The 24,273-nt window shown below is 40.3% G+C and overlaps 1 protein-coding gene across 5 annotated transcripts in view; it reads right to left on the bottom strand.

Moving 5' to 3' along the window:
* EIF2AK4 (eukaryotic translation initiation factor 2 alpha kinase 4) overlaps positions 1 to 17,084 on the bottom strand; it is a 96,303-nt gene extending 79,219 nt beyond the window's left edge. For 4 of the 5 annotated variants that reach the window (XM_045530970.1, XM_045531249.1, XM_045531005.1 and 1 more), the window contains exons 1-3: positions 16,875 to 17,076; positions 5,773 to 5,885; positions 2,037 to 2,139 (exon numbers count right to left, since the gene is read on the bottom strand). In XM_045530970.1, coding sequence (XP_045386926.1) covers positions 2,037 to 2,139; positions 5,773 to 5,885; positions 16,875 to 17,018 — 360 coding nt within the window. In that variant the 5' untranslated portion in view covers positions 17,019 to 17,076. Of the gene's footprint in view, positions 1 to 2,036; positions 2,140 to 5,772; positions 5,886 to 16,874 lie in introns of all 5 variants that reach the window. The other variant, XM_045530911.1, reaches the window with a different exon arrangement.
* Positions 17,085 to 24,273: the final 7,189 nt, after the last annotated feature.

Here is a 24,273-nt window from a genome sequence, read left to right as displayed (position 1 = left end):
TAAACAAACAGTGGTAATTCTATACCTTGGTATACTACTCAGCTACAAAAACTAACATCTATTGAGACATGCAACAGCCTGGATGAATCTCTAGGAAATTATGCAGAATGGAAAATGCCAATCCCAAAGGGTTACATACTGTGTGACTACACCTATATAACATCCTTGAAATGACAAAATTATAGAAATGGAGAACAGATTAGTGGTTGGCAGGTATGGAGGAAATGGTGGGAGTTCCAGGGGTGGCTAGAGGAGAGCAACCTGAGAGATGCTTGGGGTGAGGGAACACTTCTGTTTCTCAGTTGTATCGATGTCAATATCCTAGTTACATATTGTACTACAGCATTGCACAATGTTACCAGTGGGCAAACTGGGTAAAAGGTGCATGAGATCTTTAGGATTTCTTACAATACATGTATAAATATATAATTGTCTTAAAAGTTTAATTTAAAATACAGTTAAAAAAAGTGAAATCATAAATCATGAATCCAAGAAAGTAGAGGATTTTCTGTAGCTGAATTTTCAATATAACTCCATATTATTAATATTTTTTAGTTAGACATTAGAGTCCCCTTACACTAAGAAGAACTTGAGAATAACTCCCAAGGCCTAGTTTTTTTATTCAGGCTGTTCTATAATCACTCTCATTAATCATTAAATTCTTCGAAACATCAACTTAAGTGGACATAATTTTTATAGCAAAAGGTACTTCACGGATTGCACTGTGACTCACTGTGTTATAAAATGCAAGTGCCTCTGTATGAGGTGAATGTTACCTTTGGTTATCTCTAACAGAGGTCTGAAATAGATGAGGAGGCAGCCTAGGGCTGCTTAAGCAAAAACACTTGAGTGATTTATACAGAAGTAAGGAAAAGATGGATTGCATTTAGAGGGAATTGGTCTGGCTTAAGGAAAGCATAATAATACTCTACCCCCAGAAGTCACCTAGTCTTGCTCTCCAGAGAGAGTTCTCCCACCCAAGGGAGAACTCATACGTAGACCTTGATGTTCAAAAGATTAAAAAAGAATCAGTGCTGAACTCAGTATAAATCCTTAGGGGTAGAACAGATATTAAAGAAGTCGAATATGTCGCTAATTAAGGAAAACAATGAATCCTGATACGCAAGAGGTGGCAAAGTTTGGTCAGATATCACTTGTCTACAAACATTTTCCAACATAAAGATTCAAGTCAAGATCAGGTCACAATGCCAGGTCCAAAGTGTGCAAAAAGTACAGTCAAGTTCACATTGACTATTTTCAGAAAAATTCTTAAGCATCAAGAATATCATCTATAGATACTCTACGAATTATATTTCAAAAACCTTCCTAAATCAATAGAAATAACAATGTTCCCCTTTGTACACAACAATAAGAAACAAAATATTCTAGTCAAAATTGGATCTGAGGTGCAATGGGAGAGCCTTTAAGCCAGCAGTCCCCAACCTTCTTGGCACCAGGGACTGGTTTTATGGAAGACAATTTTTCCACAGATGGGTGGGTGGTGGGGTGGTGGGGGTTGGGGGATGGTGGAGGAGAGAGGATGGTTTGGTTTGGGGGTGACTCAAGCACATTACATTTATCGTGCAGTCAAACCTCTCTGCTAATGATAATCTGTATTTGCAGCCACTCCCCAGTGCTAGCATCACCGCCTCAGCTCCACCTCATATCATCAGGCATTAGATTCTCATAAGAAGCCATAACCCTAGATCCTTCACATGCTCAGTTTACAGGAGAGTACCGCTCCTGTGAGAATCTAATTAATCCCCCTCCCCACCTGATCTGACAGGAGGCAGAGCTTATGTGGTGATGCGAGTGATGGGGAGCGGCTGTAAATACAGGTGAACCTTCACTTACCCACCCACCGCTCACCTCCTGCTCTGTGCCTGGTTCCTAACAGGCCACAGACTGGTACCAGTCCACAGCCCAGGGGTTGGGGACCACAGCCTTAAGCCACAGAAAAGGCAGGAAGGCAAATGCTGGTGAGCATGATGGAGATTTTCACTGTCCTCTTTTAATTTCAGTTTAACAAATCTTACCTCCCCACATTGTTTTTTGGCTAGTTCTTCCAGGCGGGATTTTAACAAATTTACACTTTCATTTGATAGACCTTTGGCATTCTTTAAGTCTATTTCAGGAACTCTGGAAAAGAAAAAAATAAAAAAGGAATTACTCCAGAAAGTATAGCCTGTTTGTATTAATATTGGCTAAGTTCCAAGCACTCTAGGCCTGAGGATTTCACACAGTCCTCATATGTGAACAATCCCAGCAACATTTCCTTTAACCTTAAAAGGATTTCAACAATATCACAGCAACTACAGGTTGACACGATGCTTGACATGGAGCCACCTGCACCCTGTGGGGTAGCAGGTTGGGCAACATGTTCGGTTTTGGCTGTCAGGTGCCCTATTCCCCCAGGCGATCCAGACTTACCATGCTTAATCTGCTAGCTTTCAGCTTTACAATCTGATTAAAATTTCCCAACATCAATTACTATTTATTGTCTCTGATTTGCTCTGATTCCCAACTCTTGGTTTCTTCTCCAAGAAAAAAAAAAATCATTCCAGCTGTGTCTGACTCCAGTCTAGTAACTTAACCATGTATTCCCTTGTATGGTAATTCTCGACCCTGGCTTGCAACCAACATCAATTAACCTAGCTTTGACAGCTCACCAGCAAGTCCAAGCACTCTGCACCTGTTCATGTGCTCTACCTTAAAGCAGAACAAGAATAACCAAGCAACATGGAGCCCCAGCGACCTACCTAGTATTCCCACAACACTCCCTCACTCTGATTGTAAACAGGTGGAAATGCTCACTCGTATATAAGTCCACTCATGCACACGCTGCAAACTGCCTATCCCAAGGATGCCTAATTCATGCTTCTCTTCATCCCTTACAGCTCATCTAAGTCAATATTTTCTACTCAACAATATTATACAACCAGTCCTCAGGTTTCCTTTTATACCCAATCAATAAATATCCAATAACAACTCTCTGAGATTAAATAAGATTTATTTAATTTTACTGAAGTGGAGATGAATCATTTCCTCCCAAGCATTTCTGAGTAATTCATGGTATTTTACCTTTGTGAAGCTTGGATGATTCACCTATCTCTGCATTCCCTCAATGCTTCAATGTGATGGATTGCTACCATTCTTATCTACTTGGATAGATGGACATCTGAGAATAGGAAAGCTGTGTATAGTCCTGAGTCCCTGTATGGTCCATCTGATCTAGGATTCTCTCTCACACAGTGCCAGTAAGGACTATTTTGCAGAAAAGCAAAGTTTTCCTGTACCATATCATTTCAGAAGGATAGGAATGGTTCCCCAAATCAAGCTTTATATAATTATTTTTTTTAATTAAGCAATCATTATACAGCAATGTTAACAAAATGGTGAAAAATTTATCTATAAAATTAATTAAACTTTAAACAAATTTCTTAATGTTCTCTTTCTGTCCTTGCCACATAATTCATAATTTATGCTTACTTTTAGTTTTTATAAGCATTTCCATGTTTTTCTAAAAACATCATCCCATAATATTTTCATCACAGGGACACATCAAGATTTACCTGAACAGTTCTTTAGGGTAGTGGTTCTTAACTGGGGACAACCTTGGCCCCTAGGGGACAACTGTCAATGTCTGAAGACTTTTTTGGTTTTTGCAACCTGAGGAGAAAGGTACTCCTGGTATCTAGGAGGTAGAGGTCCGGGATGCTGCTGAACATCCTACAGTGCACGGGACAGCCCCATAACAAAGAACTGTCAGCGGTGCCAAGGTGGAGAAACCTCACTCTAGTGTTTGATAATTAGACTGCTTCCAATTTCTTTACTTTCATAAACAATGCTACAATTAACATTATAGTACTGATATATCCAAGTTTTTCTCTATTTTGATTTTTCAAGAGTATTTTGAGTTTGTGAAGCTAAGGTGTAACAAAAAAATATATATTTGGTCTTTGACCCCGATTCCTGGCACAGAATTCTACTACCCTTGGAATTTCCTAAGTGACAGGGGTGAGAGGAACATCTTATGTTATTTATAACAAACTCCTTTCAATCATACCAGAGTTAGCGCTAATGAGGTAACTCTGATCAGTGTCTGGATAGCTTCAGCAATGGGGCTGGTCATCAGAAAGACCAAGTCTTGATCACAGGGTGAGAAACGGCAGCCCCATCCCAGACCTTCGGGGAGGAGGGGGCTGGAGATCGAATTCAATCACCAATGGCCAAAGATTTAATTCATCAATCACGCCTTATGTAACGAAACCTCCATAAAGACCCCTAAATGACAGGGTTCAGGGAGATTCTGGGTTGGTGAACACACAGAGGTGCTGGGAGGGCGGCAGGCCTGAGGGGGCATAGAAGCTCCGTGCCCCTCCCCCCACACCTTGCCCTACACATCTCTTCCATTTGGCTGTTCCAGAGCTGTATCCTGTATGACAAACCATTAAATACAAGTAAAGTATTTTCCTGAGTTCTGTAAGTCATCACAGCAAATTATCCAACCCCTGAGGGGTCTGTGGGAAACCCCAAATTTACACCCAGAATTTATAGGTCAGAAGTACTGGGACTTGCAACTGGCATCTGCAGTGGGGGCAATCTTGTGGGACTGAGCCCTTAATTTGCAGGGTCTGTGTGAACTATGGACTGTTAGTGTCAGAATTGAATTGAACTTTTGGGCACCACATAGCCAAGAAAGACACCATGTATTTGGTGTCGGGCATAAAAAAAAACCTAGAGAGGCTCTGTCTTAATTTTCTTTCATAAATTTAATTACCTTTTTTCATTAATTAATGTTTTACATACCTCCTATACATACTTTCAGTACAGTGTTGGGGGACAAGGGGAGTTACTGACTTCAAGGAGCTCAGTTTTGACCTATCTGTATTTTCATATCTGCCATCACCTCTTAGGATACCAAATTCTGTACATTTACCACCCAATGTGTAAAGCAGTGCTTCCTTTTATTTGCCACTTCCCTTCTCAAAATCCTTCACTGGTTCCCTGCAATATCAGTTCAAACCACTTGACATCATCCAGGCCAATCTGCCTTGCCACGTGGAATGTCTGGGGAAAGATCACACGGAACATACATGATACTTCAAGAACAGACCACTGGAGTGCTGATGGCTAACACTTTGGCTTTAACCAGTGATTCCCAACCAGAGGTGACGTCACCTTCAGGGGGAGTTTGGGAATGTGTGGGGTTTTGTTGTCTCAATGATTGGAGAACATCAGTGGGTAAGAGCCTGGGATGCTAATGTCCTTGGGACAGCCCTGCAGAAGGCAGACTCGCCTGTCACAGTGCCCCATGGAGAAGCACGGCAACTCTGAACACTACTCTGTGAATGGTCACGTTGGGCACAGAAGGTTACTGAATTTCTAATGCCAGTCATACTTTAAACCTTAAGTACACGATTGCTTTCAATAGTCACCACGCCTTTATCCTTCTCTTCTAGGTTTTCCCTCTTCCTAGTTTATGAAGAATTAAGTAAACAAAGTTAACATGTCAGAAGAAGCAAACAAGTAGTCACTGAGCAAATATCAATATCTATAGTGACAATTCTATGTATAAACAGTTTTAAAACAAGACAGGTTTCATGAAAACATCTATTGCTGATGTAGTTTCGTTGAAACACAGGTGATAGGAAATGAAATTTAACGTGGAATGGGGGCAGGAAGGAGGAAATACTATTAATGTCAATCGGCTCCTATGTTGTCAGAACAGAAAACTGAAATTACATCGAAGTTATTTATAAATGTACTCACACATCTGGATAGGTAGGCGGGCATTTAACCCTCAACTCCACTTTTACATAAACTTCTTCACCAATTAGGCCTTGAGGGTACAGAACTAAATTGATTTCAGGAGGCTCTTTGATCTAAAAGAGAAAACAGAAAATTTAATTTTTTTTTTATAGAGAGCAAACCATTAACAAGATAACAATGATCTAAACTCAAAAGTTCTACTTTTAAAATATTATACATAACTATATCTTACATAGGTGTTTGGGAATATTTTCCAAAAGCATGGTTTAAAGATTTCAGAGAAAATGCATTTTCCTTTTCAAAGTTATCCAAGAGAGAAGCAAACTGTTCCACTTAGCTTCTGTTCATTCAAATGTTATGGAGTGCCAATTATGTGCTGGGTACTGCCCTAGGGGCTGGGAGTGCGGGGGTAAATTTAGACAGACATAGTTCCAACTAGCTGATACAAACTAGAAGACAAATGAGTAATTTAAAATAGTGATGGGTGCTGTAAAGAAAATAGGGTAAGGGGACACAGCAGTGGGAGAGAAGATATCTAGACAGGTAGGTCAAGGAAGGCCTCTGAGCAGGGGAGATATGAATTGAGATTTGAATACTGAGATATTAACAAGTAAAAACACTTGACTAGAGAAATCTGATAGCTCTTGTAAAATTGTATGTTTTCAATCAATTGCTTTTCACCAAATCATCAAATACTCTGTTGTTCTTTAAGTTATTTATACACACTTTTTCCAAAAAGGATTTGAAGCAGGTTATATTACATGTAGCTAATGAAAAGGGGAGGCTAAAGGGAAAAATAATCGCTGAGCATTCCCGTGGTTCAGGCACATTACCAGCTCTGCAAGGCGGGTGCCATCGCCATTTTACAGACACAGCAGCCCAGACTCAGGGAGTTTAAAATTCTTGCCCACAGATACACAGTGCCAGAGCTGGAATTCAAACCCAGCTTGAACTCCAAAACCTGTGTCTCTCTCATAAGCCACTCCTTTATTATGCCAATCCTGATGATTGAGCCTTAACTTTTTCTCTGAACATACAGGCAGCCAGGGCAAAAAGGGAAAAGTGATATTATCAGAAAGGAGAAACCCAAAAATTTCTTTTAGGGGCAAGAAAGAACTTAGCAACACTAAATTTTAACAAATTTCTAACGTAAACTTTACATGTGGTACCCTGAATCATATAATAAACAATGTTCTCATCTATGTGTATGAAATCCTTAATATCAGTTTTTATATGGCTTTATAATAATCCTTGATAAAAGCTGGGAGTCCTCCAGTGAAGCATAATTCTATAAACATGGTCCTAGGGAGGGTTAAGCATTCTGTGGCCTACGAGGCCTTCATCCACTCATTCACCCATCACACATACATCAGCCACACTATGAGCCCTGACTCTGTCAGGCGCTGTGCTTAGTCCATGGAGGTGAGAAGACAGACGTAGTTCCAGCTCTACTGGAACTTTGGTCTGGTAGGGGAAAACAAACATAACAAACGTGTAAGTACAAGTTTGAAAGTGTGTTAAAGAGAGGCCAGGCACAGTGCCTCATGCTTGTAATCCCAGTACTTGGGAGAGGCCAAGGTGGGAGGATTGCTTGAGGACAGGAGTTACAAACCAGCCTGGGCAACATAGCAAGACCCCATTTCTAAAAAAAAAAAAAAAGAAGAAGAAGAAGAAAACTTAGCCAGGCCTGGCACGCCTGTAGTCCCAGCTACTTGAGAGGCTGAGGCAGGAGAATCGCTTAAGCCCAGGATTTGAAGCTATGATCTTCAAAAAGAAACTGTGCTGAAGAGATGATCTTGTGCTCTACTTAGAGAATGATTGGGAGAGCGGGCACAAGGGAACACACTTCAATGTGATCATCAGGGAAGACCTAAGGATGTAGCATTTATGTTGAGATGAGGCAGAGAGCAAGCATTTTAGACAAAGAAAGAGCATGCAAAGAAACTCAAAAGTGGCCAGGCGTGGTGGCTCACGCCTGTAATCCTAGCCCTCTGGGAGGCCGAGGCGGGTGAATTGTTTGAGGTCAGGAGTTCGAGACCAGCCTGAGCGAGACCCCGTCTCTACTAAAAAAATAGAAATAAATTCTCTGGACAACTAAAAATATATATAGCAAAAATTAGCTGGGCATGGTGGCACATGCCTGTAGTCCCAGCTACTCGGGAGGCTGAGGCAGTAGGATCGCTTAAGCCCAGGAGTTTGAGGTTGCTGTGAGCTAGGCTGACGCCACAGCACTCACTCTAACCTGGGCAACAAAGTGAGACTCTGTCTCAAAAAAAAAAAAAAAAAAAAAAGGAAACTCAAAAAGTGAATCAGAGATTGGTGCATTCCGAAAACCAAAAGGAGGCCTGTATGTCTGGAACGCAGGGTAAAGGGGGATAAAGGGGAGACCGGGTTAAAGCAGGTGTGACAGGGAACAGCTGGATCATGCAGGGCCTTGTTGGAGGGTAAAATATTTGGCAGGATTTTAAGATGGGAACGATATGATCTAACACATGTTTTAAAAGATCACTTTGGCTGCCATGTAAAGAATGAATGGGGACAAACAAGAAAGAGCAGAAGTCAAAAGCTATTATAACAAACCAGACTGTGTTGGTGGCAAAGGAGAGAGAGAGAGAGAGAGAGAAAGAGAAGGAAGTGGATCTGAGATAGAGCTGACAGAGATTGGGCTGTGAGGGAGAAAAACAGAAGGTAAGGCCTTGTCACAGATGCCCCTTGAGGTTGAGGAGGATGAGGACAGAAAGTGCTCATGGCTGTGGTAACGTGACTGCAGGTGGCCTTGCTGTGCACAGGCCCTGGCATGCTGCAGAGTGGAGGCAAGGTGAGGAGGTGGACACAGTGAGTCTAGACAACTCCCTCAAGAAGGCCTGGGTATTAAGCGGGACAGAGAATGGGGTCAGAGATGGAGAGGGAAGTGAAATCAAGGGAGGAATTTGTTTTGTTTTGCTTCTAAAGATGGGAGATACTAGAGCATGTGAGGATGCTGATGGGAATGCTATAGAAGAGTGGGAAAGATACAAAATTTGGATCTGAAGCAGCAAAACCCTTTGGAGGGCAGAAGGCCACAGATCCTGGACACAACAGAGACAGCTGGACTTTGACAGGAGGAGGGGCTCCCATTCTAGAGTAACAGGAGGACATGAGAGGAAAAGCAGGTATAGGGGCTGGTGGGTTTCTGCAGAGGAGCCTCAGAGGGACAACGGTGAGACTGAACAAGCTCCAGGCCTCCTGCTTCCTCCTCAACCAGAGCAGGCCAGCTTTCTTGACTTTCTGTATCAGACGGAATTTAGCATAGGAAGCATTTAGCAGCTAAGAGTAGTTAAAATATTTAGTTGCTAAGAAGGAAATGAAAAATTATTGCCCTGATCAGTCTCCTTAAATAGCCTGACTTAAAAAAAAAATTTATCATGGAAATGTTCAAACAAAAGCAGAGATAAGGGTATAATGAACTTCCTATACCTGCCATCCAGTTTCAATAATTACCAATTTATAGCCAATCTTGTTTACATGTTGCTCCTCCTCTCAGCTACCACCTTGGATTATTCTGAAGTATTAATAAATCCTACCAACCAGTCTTTGCCTGTGTTACTGTTCTTCATTTCCTAACGACAATCTCGTGAAGGAGGGAGATTATAGATCCCCATTTTAGGGATGTAAAAACTAAGAGACTCACATAATTTTACCAGTGCTTTCTTGTCTCACAGGCCGTAAGTTTTGGATAGACATTATGATCACCAATTTATAACTTATTTTGTCAAAAAATACTTTTTTGCTACCTCTTTACTGTATATCACTTTAGAAAATACAAAATATTTTAATACCAAAAGTACAAGGAAGTACAAAATTCTCAGAATAGAGCAGTCTTACCTAAGAAGGGTCAATTTACCTTACACAAATCTACCTTCACCTACACATTATTCTGCCTTTCATTTTCTAAGTTAGCTATTAACCAGTGAAAACTTTATGTCAGAACAGCAAACAGGAACAGTAGTCAAAATCCATATTGACTAACATAGCTTAAAAGAGGCAAAAGAAATAAGAAGGGAAGAAAAGGCGAAATGTATACAGATGGTCTTCTCAAAGTAAAATATTCAAGACCTGGCAGGTCCAATATGAAAGAGTTAAGTCAAGATGATAAAATGCAAGCACCACACCTAGGAGCAACGGGAGATTTTCTGTTTTTGAAGCTACAAAACTGGAGTAGCCCTCTATAATTGGAAGGAGTTAAGAAGCATGTAAATATAAGTAGAACTACACTTATCAATTATCGCATTTGTAGTTTCTACTTGTATTACACAACTACAAATGCCAAGGATAGGCCTTTCTTGGACCCAGGATGGAAAACAGCTTGCAACAAACACAGATAACACACAACACATGCCACATGAGGTGAGTTACCACTGCCTGTGTATGATAACAAATGTGGTTTAACATTCCCTTTTATCTTTATTTAGCAAGCAAAAAGTGTATATGAATGAAATTAAACTTCTTGGGAAATAGTGCTGGGAGGCCATGACTTTATGGCCAGAGTCACTGCAACAAGAAGCAATCCTCAGCAAACAGCAGCCTATTGGAGGATTGGGGGACTACACATTTGAAGATATTCTTTATTAAAGGGAATGCTTAATAAAACTCAATGAATCCCGTTAAGGACTGCCAGCAAGCATCAGGGAAGTTTTCTGTCACATGCTGCTAAACTTAATTCTAATCATTACAGGCTCACAGTAAAAAACAACAACAACAAAACAAACCCCTGAGCCTCAGAAACCCACTCAGGGAATAATACTTCCAGAAATAAGAGCAGAGTATCGGCTAGGCTTCCTCAAGCAAACTGAAAGGATTCTCAACATAGTGATTACCAACATGGTGAAGAGGCTTTTATGCAAGACATACAAACATTACCTTATATTGGGGCATTCAAGGACTTGTGGAGGTGAATAGAATTTGATTAAAAAGTTTAATAGCCAAGATGTAACTGGAAATGGGCTAGGGTAGGGCCTCCTTTGTTTAGAAGTCAAATGGTCGTTAGAATTCAGTGTTGATAAAATCTTTGACTGAATCTGCACAAGGAAATAATGAATTCCTGAAACATTTGCAGGCAAATAAACACAAAATGAGGGGTAACCAAAAATTTCTGAGAGCACTAAAGACGAGGAAAACACAATGCAGTGTGTGTGAGCTAGAAACTATACAAAGTCCTACGTGAGAAAAAAATATATTTGTTTTGAAGACTGAAAATGCAAGTGACATGAAAGCAAGATAATAAGTAGTCAAGGAAAGAAGGCCACATAATAAGAAATCAATTAAATTTGCTTTTTAATAGGATTGTGAAGTTGAATACTCTCCTAAAACTGTTATAAAATAGCCAAATAGATCATCAAGCATATAAAAAAGAAAAGAGTGATGCAAATTCACCCCAAAACATTAGGAGAGGCAATGCTCATTTGGAACTTATCCCCTACCCCCACAGCCCCACCCCCTGGGCCCCAAAAAGAAATAAAAAGCATCAGCTCATCAAGAAACAAAACCAGCCAAGGATCTTAAAATAATGCAAGGATTAGGAAGGAACCTTGGGGACCTTCTTTTCAGCAAAACACACACCTCACGGAGGAGTCCCCAACCGAAGCCTCAGAAATCCCTGCTGATGGTCCAAATGTGCTTCTTTCAGACACTTCCTAACACTCAAGCCCAGCAAAATAAACTGGTTTAAGCATGTGTCTATATCCGTTAAAAGTACTGAAGGGGGCTGGGCGTGGTGGCTCATGCCTGTAATCCTAGCACTCTGGGAGGCCAAAGCAGGTGGATCACTCGAGGTCAGGAGTTCGAGACCAGCCTGAGCAAGAGCGAGACCCCGTTTCTACTGAAAAATAGAAAGAAATTAGAGGCCCAACTAAAAATATATAGAAAAAGTTAGCCGGGCATGGTGGCGCATGCCTGTAGTCCCAGCTACTCGGGAGGCTGAGGCAGAAGGATTGCTTTGAGCCCAGGAGTTTGAGGTTGCTGTGAGCTAGGCTGATGCCACAGCACTCTAGCCTGGGCAACAGAGTGAGACTCTGTCTCAAAAAAAAAAAAAAAAAATACTGAAGGGAAGGATAAAAACTGATCAGCTTTTTCACACAGCTGCAAATCTTGGGTTCTAAGATTCAAAGGGTTGAGGGGAGGTCAATGACAGCCCCAGGATTAAACTTCACTGGTTTACAAGAAAAGCAGCAGAGTGAGCATGAAGTTTGAGAAATTAATTTAAAATGTTACACAATTTTCCATTGCACAACAGTATGAATATATTTAATAATACTGAACTGCACATTTAAAAATGGTTAAGATGACAAATTTTATGTTAAGTGTTTTTTCCCACAATTATTTTTTGAAAACAGTTACATAATACAATTAAAATCACTTTCAGGTGATTGGTCTAGAATTGTTACCTAGGTTTCTACTACTCATTCTCCTTGAATTTGATGGCAAGACTTTACTTAACATGGCCTCTGTTCTCACCTGCTCCAGATCCCCTCAAGTGCTGTTTGTAACACAGGCAAGAAACTATTCTGTATGAAAATATAACCAATTGAGAAATAAAGTACCATGGGGAAGCTAGATAATTTGGGCAGGACTTTGGTTTTAAGTCTGTGAAGAAGCCAAAAAATAAAAATGATAGTAAAAGCTCAAAAATGCGAATATCAAAAGCCCAGAAAATGGAAATTAGATAACATTCCTCTAGATTTTATGTTAAATGCCTTACTGATTTTTCTAAATGAATGAATACTAAAATGAACATATCTAAAAATGAATATTTTCTGTAACTGACCTTGTAAAAATCACCAAGTTCATTCACCTGTTCTCAAGAAATATGTCAAGCTGCTGAGAATTTCTAGAATGCTAGATTCCTTAAAGTTTAATAATAACTTACAGCTCCGTTTTAAGGAAACATTAAAATATTCAGAATCTGAATTCTCCCCAAACTAAATATATGTAATATTATTCCAACAAAAATGCCAACAGAATTTTCTGAACCAGGCAAGCTGATTCTAAAGTTCATTTGCTTTGGAGGCTGAGATGGGAGGATCCTTGAGCCCAGGAGTTTGAGGCTGTAGTGTCCTATGATCCTGCCTGTGAATAGCCACTACACTCCAGCCAGGGAACATAGTGAAACCCTGTCTCTAAATAAATAAATAAATAAATTTAAAAAAAGTTCATATGGAAAAACTAAAGTAAAACTAGTCAAGAAAATTCTGTCAAGTAAACCACACTAAATACTAAGGCTTGTTATAAATCTTCTATAATTAAAGCAATGTGGTAGTGGTGCTTAAATAGATTAATGGCATAGAAAACATCAAGAAATACACCTAAATACATGTGGGAAATATTTCACTCAATAAAAATTTTTGGGAGTTTTTTTTCTTAACCAGGCACTGAGGATGTAGGAGTGAACAAATACATGAACCCTGTCATATAATGTAAAGGCAGGATCTCAAATTAGTGGAAAAGAATGAAAAACTCAATCACCTGTGTTTTTCTAACTGCCTACTTGGGGGAGGGGGGGGAGGCACACTAGCGGGTAGCGGGTAGGGGGTGGCCTAGACTCAGATGGAGTTAAGAACTTTTTTTTTTTTTTTGGAGATAGAGCCTTGCTCTGTTGCCCAGCCAAGAGTGCCCTGGCGTCAGCCTAGCTTCTGATTCAGCCTGCTTCAGCCTCTTGAGTAGCTGGGACTACAGGCATGCACCACCATGCCTGGCTAATTCTTTTCTATATATTTTTAGTTGTCCAGATAATTTCTTTCTATGTTTAGCAGAAACAGGGTCTCACTCTTGCACTCCTGACCTTGAGCAATCCTCCCACCTTGGCCTCCCAGAGCGCTAGGATTACCCACCACACCTGGCCAGAGATAAGTACTTTTTAAAAGCCTATTTCTAGGCCTGGTGTAGTGGCTCATGCCTGTAATCCTAGCACTCTGGGAGGCCGAGGTGGGAGGATGGTTTGAGCTCAGGAGTTCTAGACCAGCCTGAGCAAGAGTGAGACCCCCGTCTCTACTAAAAAAATAGAAAGAAATTATACGGACAACTGAAAAAAAATATATAGAAAAAAATTAGCCGGGCATGGTAGCACATGCCTGTAGTCCCAGCTACTCGGGAGGCTGAGGCAGAAGGATTGCTTGAGGCCAGGGGTTTGAGGTTGCTGTGAGCTGGCACTCCAGCCCGGGCAACAGAGACTCTGTCTCAAAAGCTATTTCTATATTTATTTGCTGAAAATTTAAAAATGAAGTCATAAAAAAAAATTTTAAAACCTCAAAGAATTCGTTTTTTGGTAACACTGGAACAGAGAAGTCTTTCTAGAAAATAAGACAAACCACAGGGACCACTGAACAAAAAATTGGTCATTTTGGCTCAACATTTTTGATTACATAAATATCAAAGTGCACATGGTTAATTAGAAGGAAATACTGGCAATATATAACCCGAAATGTGAATCTTCTTAACATATATCTAATTCTTACAAATGAATAAGCCAATAGACCACAGAGAGTGGAAAAACAAATCAAAGAACATGAACAGTCCACAGAAAAAGAAAAATAAATGGTTCACAAAGGTGGCCTACATAATTTATAAATAAATAAAAATTAAAATGAGATATGTTTATCTACTGGCAAAGATGAAAAAGTCTGACATATACAATGTTGGTGATTATCTAGGAAAAGAAGCACCCTCATACACTACTGGCAAGCCCAGGGACAGAAGCAAGCTTTTTGGAGGGAAGTTTGCAATAGCTATCAAACTATAAAGGAGCAGACCCTTTGCTGATATGGAAAGCTAGCCAAAATAAGCAAGTTAATAATTTATAACTATCTATAAATTATAGATTATGTATTTTTTCTTTTTTTTTCCAGACAGAGTCTCACTCTGTTGCCCGGGCTAGAGTGCCGTGGCATCAGCCTAACTCACAGCAACCTCAAACTCTTGGGCTCAAGCAATCCTCCTGCCTCAGCCTCCCGAGTAGCTGGGACTACAGGCTTGCGCCACCATGCTCGGCTAATTTTTTCTATATTTTTAGTTGTCTGGTTAATTTCTTTCTATTTTTCAGTAGAAACGGGGTCTCGCTCTTGCTCAGGCTGGGCTCAAACTCCTGAACTCAAACGATCCTCCCGCCTCAGCCTCTCAGAGTGCTAGTATTATAGGCGTGAGCCACTGTGCCTGGCCTATAAATTATATTTTAAACTAGTGGTATCTCAACTTTTTTCAAACGCAAAATAATTTTTAGTATATACTAAAATATTTAATTATAAATGCTTAAAATGTTGATTCAAAATGTTTAGTTATTTATAAATGATATACATTCACTACTAAACTAAAATTTATATTACAGCAAATCCTTCCCAAAAGTTTTAAAAAATCTGACCTGAATTTATCAGCAGCAAATTTAGTCTGAACTGGTATGAGGTTATTAGTAGTCTTTATCTGTCCAGTTCAGTGTGAAATTTGAATATTCATAAATTTCTGTGTTTGATTTTGGATGCTGTCCCAGACATTGAGGAAGGTGTTAGGTAATGTGTGGAATGTGCACACAAAAACATGAACAGGAACACTTTTGAATCCTGAAACCTATCAGGCGTCCAGAGTTTTACATAAAGGATTGTGGCCCTGCATAACTTTTCCCTGAAGACTGGCAAATAGCAGGTGATAATAAGTACTCTGATTCATCCCATGACCATCAATTGCTTGCCTGCAGGGCCTGTGAAAGTGTTGAGGCCATTTGCCCTGTGCACCACAGAGCTATCTGAATTCTTCTGCCTGCCTTTTGTAATTTTTGTTTTGGTTTGTCTAGTCTTCTATCTTATTATAAGCTGTAAATTATACCTAAAAGCAGCTTCCTTTTCCCTTTGGTTTTTCTGCAGCCTTAGGAGCAGATAACCTAGCTTGTGAAAAGTAAACGAACTGGTTCTGAGTGAAGTCTCAGTAGCTTTGCATAGAGTCAGTGTACACTTCATAACACCTATTTTGTCTTTTTAATGGGGCTGCTTCCTGGTTTTCAATGTCTGGAAACAGATCACCAGAAACTTATGTTACTATTATAAGCATGTAAAAGGGGAATATTTATATTTTTACTATTTCAGGTTAAAAATAAGTCTTGAAATTAAGCACTAAAAAAGTAAGCTACCCAAGGGCAGCGATTTTTGACTGCTTTGTCCACAGCTGTATTTCCAATGCCTAAAACAATATTTAGTGAAGGAAGGAGGAAGTACGTTGGGTTAGAGGGAGAATATTTTGCCCTGACAGCTCCAGAAGATGCTACTTCTTCAGGAAATCCTGAATGTGTAGATAAGGCAGATGGTGTGAAGTGCCAGAATTAAAGGCAGATGAAGGAAGGTAGTACTTTTTAAATGACTGTTCAGAAACATATTAGTTCAGTACATCCATTCTTCAAGGAAGGGGGGAAAATGTTAGTATCAGCAGCTTATAATGCGCCTTAACTTCCAGACAAAAAGGAAAATAATATTTTAAACTAAATGCCATTTTTAAAAGGTCTAGACTAAGTAAACTCCCTTTCTGTTACAGCTAAGATATTCTAAACTCTCAGACAAATGCCTTCGAGGAAGGTACAGAAGGTTCTTCCATACCAGAAAACACAGGGGATGCCTAGGGAGTAAAGTAGGAATTTCGTGGTGTACCGTTGTGAATACGTGAGTGAGACTTGAGAATTCTGACTGAGGGCATAAGGCCTGTTCGAGCGCCCAAAAAGCGTTCCTAGAACAAAGTTGCAACGGGTGCCTACGAATGTGCTGTTGTGTAATCCTCCGGGGCTTTCAGGAGGGAAAAAGGGGCAAGGTTGGAAGGAGGCAGGGATGTTATGGGGTGTCAGAGAGAATAAAAAGCAGTGCCAGGTGAGAGAGGAGCCGACTTGGGAAAAAGGCTGTAGGAGAATTCGGCCCAGGTGGGGGTTCTGGAGACCAATTGCGGGTGCAAGGACAAAAAGTGAGCAAGGGTGGAATCGGAAGGATGAAAACCCTGCAGGATCCTAAAGGGGCCGCCCAAGCTGGAGGCGTCACGGCTTTGGCCCGGGGCCGGGGGAGGCCAGGGAACGCCAGCCCGGGCCGGATGAGCCACGTTCCTACCGGTCCGCGCGCGTGTGGCCGCAGGTCCTGGAAGTCTGCGCCGTAGATGGCCTCCAGGGCCTGCAGCTCGTGGTCCTGTCGCTGCGGGTAGCTCTCCGGAGGCTCGTCCCGGCCGCGCCCGGGGGCCCCTCGGCCCCCAACCATGGCAGCGCTGTGGCCCTGGCAGGGCGGCCGTGCCACGGCGGCGCTGGGCCCCGGGCAGGCTCCGGGGCGGGGCTCAGGGGGGCGGGGCTCCGTGCCAGAGCCTGGCCCGTGGGCGGGGCTCCGCACTGGGGACGGGCTCATGGGCGGGGCTCCGTGCCAGGGTCTGGCCCGTGGGCGGGGCTCCGCGCTGGGGACGGGCTCGTGGGCGGGGGTCTGCACTGGGGGCTGGCTCAGGAGGTTGGAGGAGCCCTGGCAAACGGGGAAGGTAGGGTTTGCTCACACCCTTTGGTGGGAATGGGAACAAAGGAACTGCACGAACGTAGATCAATCATACATTTAGGAATGAAAACACCAATTTGTATAGTTTTCACGGAACAAGTCTCTTTAACAGAAGTGCCTGCTGGAACTCTTCCACTCTGGCATGGCTTGTGAGAGGAAACTCTTAAAGGGCTGACTTTGATGGGTTCTCAAGTCACTTATAGTCTCACCTTGAACCTTCCGGAACAAGGCTACTAGGAGTAAAAATTGCGACCAGCACCCTCCTTCTCCCCAGTTAAGTACCATCAAGCTCATCCTAGTCCTGTCGCTGCCGGTAGCTCTCCGGAGGCTCGTCCCGGCCGCGCCTGGGGGCCCCTCGGCCCCCAACCATGGCAGCGCTGTGGCCAAGGCAAGGCCGCCGTGTCATCCTGTTAACCATAGATTCAACATCCCATGCATGTTCTCTGTCCCCTTACATTTCCCAGCTTTGGAGATCTCCAGTACCACCTTGCAATTTCAACTGAAACATGTCTTTCCATTCACACATCTTTATGAGCTATATTCCCATGAAAAGAATTATCCTCCCTGCCCAGTTCACTTAATGTGAATTTAAGGAGTCTTTCTGTTAGATCCTGCCTCCAATCATATTTTTTCAAGTTTATAAAATAACCTATCTACCCCAGACATTCTCATTGCATTTCATTTTCTGTTGCCTACTAATGCCGCATGTCCATTTAGAATATCACATTACCCCAAGCTAGGTTTAATTATGTGTTTATTCTGTCCACCTGGCTTACTTCTACACTGTTCACTAGATAATGATTATGTAGGTATCTTACTATCATCTATCTACTTAGTTTTGGCCAGATTACACAAATGTACTAGCTTGACCCAAGGCCATTTAAAAAAATCTTCTTCCCTCCACTGGGGACCTGTTCCTTTTCCAGTGATCCCAACTAGGTAAATGGTACCACACTACTAAGTGTGATTCTGGATTCCCTTTCTTTCAACTCTCACATCCAGAGAGTTACTATTTCTTCAGTCCATCTACTACATTCCAACTCATTGCCACTAACTTAGTTCAAGCCACCATCACCTCTTCCTTGGATGACTTCAGTGGCTCTCTAACCAGTCACTGTCTTCATTCTTGCTTCACATTAAGCCATTCTTCCTATTGCAGTCAGAGGTAATTCACAAATATCACTCCAATCCTTAAAATTCTTCCATTTCTCCATTGGTCTTTTTATTTTTTTTAAAAAACTCTAATTATGGAGTTTTACATACATAAAAATAGAGGAAATATGATAATAAACTACCCTGTACTCATCACTCAGCTTCAACAATTATACTTATCTTGCCAATCTTGTTTCTTCTCTTCTACCTATCCCTCAGGAGTGTTTTAAAGAAACTCTTAAACATTATCATTTTTCCCATAAATACTTAAGTATGTATCTCTAACAGAAAAGAACTTTTAAGCAATATAACATCATTCTTACACCTTAAAATGTAACAATTTCTTAACATTATTTCATACCTAATCTACGTTCAATTTTTTCCATTTGTCTAAAATTAGAATCTGTACTGGATGCTGGACCTATAAAGCACCAGAACATAATCAGAACAATCAGCAAAATTTAAAAGGAGTCTGTGGATTAGATGGCAGTATTATATCAGTATTAATTTCCTGACTAATGGTTATACTGTGGTCATGTAGAAAAGTATCCTCCTTATTAGGAAATTTCCATTGTGGCATTAAGCGGTAATGGAGTATTAAATATGCAATTAGATCCTAAATGATTCAGGGGAAAAAAGAGAGAGATGATAAGTCAAATGTAGAATGTTGACTTTTGGGGAATTTAGGTATAGGATATATGAGAGTTCTTTGAATGATTCTTGCAACTTTTACGTAAGTTTGAAATTATTTGAAGGTCAAAATTTCTAAACAAAAAATAAAAAAACTGCCAAACTGTTTTCCAAAATGGTTGCATCATTTTATGTTCACACCAGTTTATGAGAGTTCCAGTTATTCCACATCCTTACCAGTAATTGATATTGTTAGTCATTTTAATTTTAAACATTGTAATAGGCATATAGTAGTATCTCAGTATGTCTTAACTTTTATTTTCCTAATGACTAATCATGTTGAGCAACTTTTCATGTGCCTATTTGCCATTCAGATTTATTCTGTCTGTTCAAATCTTTGGCCTATTTAAAAAATTGAGTTTTTTTTTTATTAAGTTTTGAGAATTCTTGATATGTTCTGGATATAAGTCTTTTATCAGATATGTGATAGGCAAAGATTTTCTCCCCATCTGTGGCTTGCCTTTTCATTCTATTAACAGTGTTTTTCTTTTTTTTTTAGAGACAGGGTCTTACTTTGTCTCCCAGGCTAGAATGCAGTGGCATGATCATAGCTCATTGCAGCCTTGAACTCCTGGGCTCAAGTAATCCTTCTGCCTCAGCTTCCTGAGTAGCTGGGACTACAGACGCACCACCATGCCTGGCTGATTTTTTTTTGTAGAGATGGGGTCTTGTTATGTTGCCCAAACTGGCCTCGAACTCCTGGCCTCAAGTGATCCTCCTGCCTTGGCCTCCCAAAGGGCTGGATTACAAGTATGAAAAACATTACAGTGTTTTTCCAAGAGTATAGTTCTTCCTTTTGAAGAAATTCAATTTATCATTTTTTTCTTTTATGAATCATATTTTCTTGTCATATCTAAGACATCTTTGTCTAACCCAAGGTTACAAAGATTTTCTCCTATGTGTTCTTCTAGATAGTTTTAGGTTTTACATTTAGGCCTATTATCCAGCGGTAGTTAAAAAGTAAAGCATACACTTACTGTATAATATAACAGTTCCACTCCTAGGTATCTACTCAAGAGAAATGGAAGCTTATGTCCATACAAAGACTTGTATGTGAATGTTCATGGCACCTTAATTTGTGATAACCTCAAACTGGAAACAAACCAAACAAACCAGGTGATGGAAATATTGAGGTATTAAACTAATTGATGAACAGCAATACAATGGAATACTATTCAGCAATAAGAAGAAATACACTATAGATATGGCAGTAACATGGATAAATCTCAAAATAATTATGTTGAATGAAAGAAGTCAGACATAAGAGCACATACGGTATGATTCTGTTTGTGTAAAACTCTAAAAACTACAAACTTGGTAACAGAAAGAAGATAAGCGGTTTCCTGGGGATAGGGAAGACATGGAAGAGCCAGATGGAGGGATTCCAGAAGAGCAAGAAATTCTTGGGAGTGACATATACATTCATTATCTTAATTATGGTGATAGTCTCAAAGGTATATGCAAATACCAAAACTTATCAAACTGGGCAGGGCGCAGTGGCTCACCCCTATAATCCCAGCACTTTAGGAGTCTGATGCAAGAGGATTGCTTGAGGCCACAAGTTTGAGACCAGCCTAGGCAACATAGCGAGACCCTGTCTCTACAAAAAATTTTATTTTTATTATTTAAAAATTTTTTTTATTTTATTAATTATTATTTTTCAGACAGAGTCTCACTCTGTCACCCTGGGTAGAGTGCAGTGTTGTCATCATAGCTCACTGCAACCTCAAACTCCTGGGCTCAAGCGATCCTCCTGCCTCAGCCTCCCAAGTAGCTGGGAGTATAGGTGCATGCCATGCTGCTGGGCTAATTTTTCTATTTTTAGTAGAGACAGGGTCTCATTCTTGCTCAGGCTGGCCTGAAACTCCTGAGCTTAAGTGATCCTCCATCCTTAGCCTCCCAGAGTGCTGGGATTACAGGCATGAGCCACCATGCCCAGCCTCTACAAAAAATTTTTAAAAAATTAGCTGGGCATGGTGTCATGCATCTGTAGTCCTAGATACTCAGGAGTCCAAGCCAGGAGGATCACTTGAGCCCAGGAGTTTGAGGTTGCAGTGAGCTATGATCGGGCCACTGCACTCTAGATCGGGCAACAGAGCAAGACGCTGTCTCAAAAACAAACAAAAAATCCTTATTAAACTGTATAATTTAAATATATGCAATATACTATGTATCTATTATACTTTAATAAGCCATTGAAAGAAAAGGTTATTGTTTTATTTTGTTGTGTTTTATTTACAGGTGTCTGAACCAAAATCCAATTCCACACCATTCCTTTGGTTGCCATATGTACAGTAAGGGTTAACTGAGCAGGCTCGGATGTATAAACTCTGTACATTCCAAACAAAACACTGGCCCTTCACTGGCTACTGAGAGATAACCTCTAAGCCCTTAGAACATCCCGCCTGATAAGAGTGTCTTTGTATACCTGGGGTTCACAAACCAACTCGTCAGGACACCTCAAGATTTCCTATTCTCCAAACTCTCCCTAAACTTTTAGATCAAGGAAGGGTCCCTACTTCCCTGTGCTTTCCCTGCTCCCCGAAATTACATCTCTTGGTTTTGCTGTTTGCCCTTGACTTCCCAAGGAAAAATTCCCAGATTTTGGTTATTGTCTCCCAAATTGTAAAACTATAATCTCCTTCTCCTTTTTTCCTGAAGGATATTTTCACTGGATATAGAATTCTGGCTCAACAGTTCTTTTCTTTCAGCACTTGAAAAATGCTGTGCCATTTCTTTCTGACCTACATGATTTCAGTGAGAACTCCGCTGTTACTCAAACTGTTTTTCCTCCGTAGATAAGGTGGTACTTCTTTCTGGCTACTTTCAAGATATTTTTTCTATTTCTTCATTTTCAGAAGTTTGACTATACTGTGTCTTGGTGTGAATTTCATTTCGTTTATCTTGTTTAGAATTTGCTCAGTTTCTTGAATATCTAGGCTTATGATTTATGCCAGATGTAGGAGTTTTTTTAACCATTACTTCTTTGAATATTTTTTTAGCCCTGCCATCTTTCCCCTCTCCTTTTGGGAGGTGAAGGCACTTGTTCTTGCAGCATGCTGTGACCTGGCAGCCAGGAGCAGGAGAGGCAACACTGTTCCTGCTGCTCGAGAAAGTATGAAATAAAAATCACTTAGTGACTTTTGCATTACTTTGTGGATGTTTTTGTGCACTTATACATTTATATATCCAAATGACTCTTGCCCTTTAAATTTTGAAATAAGTTTATACTTTTATTCCAAAGCTGTGCCATTACTTCCAAGACAGACTGTGAGTCATATTTTATAGTCATATCTCCTCTTCTACTAAAGAAGATACATATTACTGTCGTGATCACTTCACCAAACTTTTGGCTCTTTAAAGAAATCAAATTTTTTCTTAAAGGACATATTTATTATGATCAAGGATACAAGAAAGAATGTCTCAGCTTCTGAAGTTAACTATAAAAGAGGAGTCCTAAAATGGTACTGAGAAATCATGATATTCTTTAACAGCTAAATAGCTTTTCAAGGTGACTCATTTGAAGGTGATAATACTCATGAATATTTTAGTTTGGCATATTTGCTATTAAAAATTAGTCTGGTTGCTTTATGATTATTGTGTGTGTGTGTGTGTGTGATGTGACTATTGAAGCTTCCTGGGGTGGGGAGGGAAGGGGTATTCAACTTCTACCTTCCCAGGTATGCTTTTTTAAATTTTTTATTATTTTATTTATTACTTTTTTAGAGACAGGATCTCTCTCTGTCACCCAGGCTGGAGTACAGTGGCATGATTTTCTGGGGTCAAGTGATCCTCCTGCCTCAGCCTCCTGAGTAGCTAGGAATATAGGTGTGCCCAGCTCTGTCCAGCTAATTTTTTTATTTTTGGTACAGATGGGATCTCACTATGTTGCCCAGGCTGATCTTGAACTCCTGGCCTCAAGCAATCCTTCAGCCTTGGCCTTCCAAAGTGCCAGGATTACAGGCATGAGCCACCTTGCCCAGTCTCCCTTCTCAGATGTTCTTGATGAATTCAATAGCAAGTCTGTAGCTGTGAGGACTACTAGAAATTGGGAGACTGCATTAGGAGATATAATCATAGATTCATATCAGCAGGAAACCATTTCCCAGTCTACATATTGGGATAATTTGTAATATATGATGGGCTATACTAGTATCTTTTAAACAGATAATTGCTTTGATGGTAATTTAACATACCAAAAACTAAGAACCATAAAAAGTAAGCATATTTAGCCCAATAATGTAAAGGCTAAATTCTGGACTTCTAAATCTTTTAGCAAAATTTCCCAAAAAGTAATTCTGTCCTTTGCTAACTGCAAAATAAGTGATTTTTAAACTTTTTTTAAATACAGGGTTTATTAGGCAGTATTTTATTTAAATCTATACAGAGTGTTTTCTTAAATGTTCAAAGGTGATTTTTTTTCCCTTTGATATTTGTTTTATTTAAACATCAATAAACAGAAATTGACTTTATATAGTTATCCTTAATTGATGTCCTACAATGTGCCACACACTGTCAGAAGTTTTCATTAATTCAGCATTTTATTGTCCTCAAAACAGCCTTATAAAATAGGCATTTTTATCTTTGGTAGAGGGGAAAACTGAGTTTAGAGAGGTCAAGCAAGTGTCCAGTGTTACCTGACCACAATTGAAATGGTCAAGCAGGCACTGAAACCCAGGTCCAACTGACACCATGCTCCCCTCCTCCATGCTAGGTTCTTTACTCTTCAGAGAGTAGATTTGCCTGTGTAAAGAGACAGTCTAGGTTTCCAAGAAAAGAGAAATGGGTTATTGCCTACACAAAGCTTAAGTTCTCTCCAAAAAGCTGTTTAAATAACATGTTTATCAGAGGCCAATATGTTTTCGGCCATGAAAAGCCCAATAATTCAACTCAAAGATGCCCAGAGGCTCTATTATCAGCTACCACTTTCATTTTACAAGGACCTAGGATATCCTTATTGCCACTACGAATATACACAGAGATCTTTTAAAAGTCGTGACTTCACACCATCCATTCCGCAGAAGTAAAGTAAAATTCTGTGCTCTCTTAAATACGCAGGCTCCAATTTTCATAGCTATAACTGCCAGGATAGGCTGGGTTATGCTGTGATAATGAGCAACTCCAAAAACCTTGG

Source organism: Lemur catta, chromosome 1 (genome assembly GCF_020740605.2).
Source record: "Lemur catta isolate mLemCat1 chromosome 1, mLemCat1.pri, whole genome shotgun sequence".
Taxonomy (NCBI): Eukaryota; Metazoa; Chordata; class Mammalia; order Primates; family Lemuridae; genus Lemur; species Lemur catta.
This window is presented reverse-complemented; position numbering and strand designations above follow the sequence as displayed.